Raw genomic sequence first — 6000 nt, 5'->3', positions numbered from 1 at the left:
CATATTGGTTATGTTATGGGTATATTACCTAAGGAAATGCATCAAAAGCTTTTATTATTCATAACTGAAGAGTATAAACATTACATATTACATACAGCATGTAGATATACTTAAAGTAAGATCATTTGAAAAGTGGGAGATTAAGAGGTTATGCATATATGCATATATCGAGAGACGGTGCACATCTTCAATGTGGGATGGCGATCGCAACAACTTCACAAAGGAAACATACACTCGGATGCAGGAATAAATATTTGATAGATTGTTTACCTGCCTTGGAGATGTGCAGACATCCAAAGCATAGATAAACATACAATGGAAGCTGGTTACCATAAATGTTAAATGATACTGAGTTTCATTCACAGTCTGGATATTGAACCAAGATGTTAATGTAATTTGGTTCATGTATGTGTTGGTGAAGAGGATATACAAACTGTTAACTCAATATGATTATTACAAGTTATTGCACAAATGTGATGTAGCAATTCTGAGTTTTAAAGCAATTATAATTGGAGAAGCCTCAGAAAAATCCAAGAGCACAACAGTCACACATAGAGATAAATTAAGATCATTAGCACACTGAATGTTACGCCTCAACTGCTATTCAAAAATAAATATCTACTGAAGAGCAGACAGGAGAACATGAAAAACTCTAATTTCAAACTGAATGTGCACCCGAATTGACACACAAACTATCACACTTCCACCTTCCGGCAGAATCCAAAACAGAGTATTCACTCTAGCCTCTGGCTGGCTCTTATATACCCTCCTGGACTCCTCATAACTACCTGTTGTTAGGTTCAGAATTTGCATCAGTTTAAATTTACTATATCCATATCCTCAATGCTAACTAATATCTAATTACATAGGAAGATGTATGGTTTTGGGTTGGTTGATTTTAGATATTGAAGTAATCTATAAAATAAGGGAAAGGCATCCACTAACCTATAGTGGACTGAAGCATGCCACACGGAAGCAGGTAGCAGAAAACAGTACTCACTCTGGCTTTCAACTATATTGACATTTAAAATATTTCTAATACATTGCTTATCTTTTCAGTCTCTCAGTTGCACATTTTTTAAATACATGACCAGTTTCGAGCTCTCTGGGTCACCTTCAGATCTACACTGATGTGTGGTTCTGACACAGACACAACAGGGAGAGCTAAATTTATCATATATTTTTTTTTTTAAAAAAAGTGTATAACTGGGACAGAAAAATAAACGATACATTAAAATTACTCTTGCTCTTTCTCTAGTAATCCCCCAGTTGAAGTGTGTCTATGTTTGTGATTGTGTGTACCGTTACTAGCAAAAGAGCAAGAACTCGAAAGCTAGTGTGGATACTGTTTTCTGTTACGTGTTTCTGTGTGCGATGCGTCAGTTCACAATGCGTGAGTGGTCGCCTTTCTCTTATTTTATATACTTTTTAATTCAGAAATTTCCAGATGTTGAAGTAAGTTGTACTATGGATAGTCTGTCAACAATTTACAAAAAGAATTGCACAATTTTACTAAATTATTAACAATCTCCAAAATGTATTATTAAAAAAAGTGGCAATCATTCCTACAGAAAATTTCCTGCTCTTTCTGTTGGTGCAGTCAGTTTTCTCATAAGTTTAATAAAATTTTAAATACAGGTGATTTTTGTTACAAAACCATTAAACAGCTGAATATAGCATAATAAACCAGACAAAACATGCCTCATAAAAATAGTGTACAGCATGTATGATAATATCCTTAGCACGTCCACAGTGCTGTTTTGTGGAGCATCTTACTTGATTAAACAGTTTTCTATCAAATTTATGTAATAAACATGTTGTATCAGTGACTTGTGATATTGCCAACAAAAATTGGTACATCACATCAGCTAATGTGTATCGCCAAGATTTTTAATCTGACAAAGTAATAGTTACTGTATCATCGTAGGTTAAGTAGTTAGTAACTTTACAATATTTGACTGTTACTCCATTCCTCACCCTAATGAACCTTAATTGTATTTTTGGTAGCAGTAGAAAAGTGGTCTCAAATTGTTCAGCATGTCATAGTCTTCAAAGTGATGAATTGTGCTTCTCTATACCTCGCATGGTTGATGCAATACAATCAGATAAGTGCTATGCCGCAAAAACCACCATAACATGAGCTCAGATGAACAACACACTGGAACTTTTAGTAATATCGAAGTTCAACAGTGACACATGGACACCTTTTGCTCTAAGTGGCCAGCGTGGGATGGCAATGACAGCTGCAAGTGCACACGACAAAGAAAGATCATAGAGGAAGACTTCACACCAGGTACAAGTGGTGGCACTGCAAACAATACTGAACAGTGCACACAAATGGATGCAGAGAGGGTCACCTCAATATCATCCATGTCATTATCGTGATGCAATCTAGCCAATCAGATGCTGTCCTCTGGGCATACACGAGGGAACTCACCACCTTCACAACAAACATAGTCCCTAATTGATGGAGGCAGTGGCTTGGGATTTTTTCCAAATTTGATGCAGCAAGTTTTTATCCGAGGACTCCAATGATAAAGCCTCATAGCCTACTTTACATCACTTTAGTTTTACAAGGCTTCTGTAGCACCAATGAGCACTGTGCTAACTTCAGCAAGCTGCTGGTGCAGCATTTTATGTTACCAAAATCCAGGACACACATACGACGTTGTGATGGGAGCTATGTAATGTTTACCCCATTTGCACGTCAACATATCTGACTGTAGCACATATATATAATGGCTGCCCAGCTGGCTTGAGGCATCAGATTGGTGACCACTGTAAAGCAAGCTACTGTCATGTGGCCTAGAGATCCTCTAATGGTGTCTGCTGGTGCAGACATCATCCTTTATCGCCCTACAGGTCTGCCTCCTGTATGGTCCAGCATCAGCTCCGATGGGCCTAAAGTCGAACTAGGACTCTTTGAGACGCTGGCATGCCTAGTGTCTACCATCTACAAGCATGTGCCCAAAAAGCCATTTTGCAATGTTTACAAGCTGTGGCCAGGATACTGACAATGCATAGCTGCTTGGGACTGTGGGTTCGATGCCCACTCCCCGCCTGCTGTAGCATTGGATTTCCAATGTATGCTGAACCTAAGAAATAAATCAACTAGTTCTAACCTGTGTGTGACTGTATATGCATCTGCTTCCACTAGAGAACATGCAACAGCAGGGATGAGGAAGTTGAACTGGTTGCCTCAGGATTACAACTTTCAATGTGATCAACCTATCAAGCACTGTTCACACCATTACAGTCCCATAATTTACTATCATATACCTACTCACGGGTCAAATGAAAAGTCGTGGCCATTGCAAGATCAGAAAATGCAAGTAGAATCTGTCCATACCAATGGGCTCAAAAACTCATACAAAACACAGATAGTTAAGGCCTTTCTGTCTACTGAAAGTATAAGCTGAACTTGCCATCCACCTATTCACACTGAAAATGTCTTTCACTATAACTTACACTGGAATGCTGACTTACTGGTGACTGCTGTTAAGTGAAACAGTATGATAATTTACATAGAAAGAGCTAGTCTTCGGATGAAGCGAAAAACTGGATATAATTACACACAATTTCACTTCATCCGTTAACATTCACATACACTGTGACAGCAGTAAACAACAGCATTCTTTGCAGAATTCTCATGGCAGTGATACAGACGCTGAGGTGAGATGAAACTGTAATGAAGAACTACATCCACAACAAAATTATAAACGCACACCATTTATGTTATCAAATAAGCTAGCTTCACAAATAGTGCAAAAAACAAAAGCAAAGAGAAATAAGTAAAATAAACACAGAGGAATTACAAAGTACTGGGCATATTAATGTTGTCACGATGTATTATCAAGCATATTAATGTTATCATGATGTGTTATCAGCTATTATGTGATCTGTGTACCTTTACACAAAAAATTTTAATCATTATATGTACCAGCTATTTAATAAGGTACTAACCGAAAGCAATGTGCACTAAATGCCAATAAAAAATAAAAATAAAATACTAAACATCACTAGTAAACTATTATGAAGGTTAAATTTCTTTAAGTTTGTGAATTATGTTTATTTGAACATCAAGCATCGGAAAGCAGTGTCATAAAAAGAATCCGCTTCAGATCTTCAGTGCATAGCGATTGTGATGTGAACGAAACACTAAGAGACTGGAGAGCTGCTGAAATATGCAGGATGCCTACAGTCCTTACTGGACAAGTCAATATTATGATGAAGTGTGTTAAAAGCAGTCCTTTCAGTAATGTTTTCAAGTATGTACCACAATTTTCTATTTTGCTTCAAATCACTTAAAAGGGAAGTTAACAGAGGACTTACAAAAAAAAAAAAAAAAAAAAAAAAATTGCCAACAAAGGCTTCTGACACATTTTTGAAAATTCACTCATTCTATTAGGATATCATAAAATTAGTAATGTAGTAATCTTCAATGTTCTGATAGTGTTATACTATTGTACACTTTCTTTACCGTCTCTATAACATTACCTCCAAACAAGCACAGGAATTTTAAACAAGTTATACTATACATTTGTAAACACACATAACATTAAAATAAAATCTATAATATATTAATTTTTATTTGTGTAGCCATAATATTAATTTATACAGCTGTAGAAAACATACAGGATGTGAAACATTATCTTCTTCCCTTTGATTTCTTTTTTGCACCACCAGAAGACTGTGCCTGATTTGTATCAGCAGCAGACTGTTTCCCAGAGCGTGATTTCAATTTTGGAATCATCTGCCCCAAGTAAAGCATGATAGAGTCTCCTAAAAAATTAAAAAAAATTGTATGAGTCTAGTTCTTCTGTGGGATAAGAACATATAACAAAAGGTGAAAACTAATTTCAGGCCAATCTTCTTAATAAACTAAAAATTATTCCACTATCTTAACAAGAGATCAGTGAAGTTATTTTGTCTATTCACACAAGAGAACTGGACAGGAAATGCTGGGGAGGTACAGAACGTCTGTAAACTGAAAGGCAAGCAGTGCTTGTGGTGAGAGAAGTTGTATTTCACAAAAGAACTTTACAATTGCCAATAATGATAACTAAGAACAATTTCCCCTCAAGCAGTGTGAATCGTGTGCAGAGAATTACATAGATTCTGTCCATGTGTGTTTCTTGCATTAGTACTGTTAGTAACACAATCTGTATTCCACGTAGTGTTAATGCATTTTATGGAAAATAAACACCCCCGTGCAAGTCTGCACACTGCATTACCAGCAATTCGTAAGGCGAGTCATGACGGATCAGTATAACATTATGAAGCATCCTGTAGTTGCTTCTTGAGGTGTAGTGTGGTAGACAGAGGGGGCAATTGCCTGCTCACTCTTCAGTTTGCAGAGCTAGGAAAGAGGGAAGTGCATGACCACAATTTGGCACCCTACCCTCCCTCATGGTTCTACCTCTCACCTCTTCCTCTCCAGCCTATTACACCCCCTTTTCATAGGAAATTTAATATAGTTTATGTTTTAATGAGAAACGTTTTTGCTACAAATTGCAGTTTTCAATTTATTCAAGAAAATGTAAAATGTGACATTTAAATGCCCGACTCCCACACTCACACTCTACTGGTCAAGATTTTTAATGTGTTGTTCATGGCACTCCCTCCCACTACTGTACAAAAATTTGCTACTAATCAATTTTTTTCCTCCTAAGTTTTCTTCATTGACTGGACTAATATCTGCCCCACTGTCAGTATCACTCTTCCCAAGGTGGTATTCTCCTGCTCACAGAAGTTACACAATTTCATCATACATACCTATCCCACTTCTGTTTCTAATATCCTGCCTCATGGATCAAATCCCTACGAAAACGATTCCGTATGGCTGCCCACCACACATGCAACAGTCCTGTGATTAGCATCTTCTGTCCCATCAGAAGAAGGGCTGTCTATGAAAGCATACACATCATTCACCCACATTGGATGAGTGGACACTTTTTGATTATGGTCAGCTGGTAACTGGATCATACAATTGCTCAGCAC

The 6000-nt window shown here is 37.1% G+C and overlaps 1 protein-coding gene across 1 annotated transcript in view; it reads right to left on the bottom strand.

Annotated features, from left to right (window-relative positions):
- Positions 1 to 4571: 4571 nt before the first annotated feature.
- LOC126457230 (signal recognition particle 19 kDa protein) overlaps positions 4572 to 6000 on the bottom strand; it is a 75193-nt gene continuing 73764 nt past the window's right edge. Inside the window, exon 4 of the mRNA XM_050093358.1 lies at positions 4572 to 4782. Coding sequence (XP_049949315.1) covers positions 4649 to 4782 — 134 coding nt within the window. The 3' untranslated portion in view covers positions 4572 to 4648. The remainder of the gene's footprint in view (positions 4783 to 6000) is intronic.

The sequence above is a fragment of the Schistocerca serialis genome, chromosome 2 (assembly GCF_023864345.2).
Source record: "Schistocerca serialis cubense isolate TAMUIC-IGC-003099 chromosome 2, iqSchSeri2.2, whole genome shotgun sequence".
Taxonomy (NCBI): domain Eukaryota; kingdom Metazoa; phylum Arthropoda; class Insecta; order Orthoptera; family Acrididae; genus Schistocerca; species Schistocerca serialis.
This window is presented reverse-complemented; position numbering and strand designations above follow the sequence as displayed.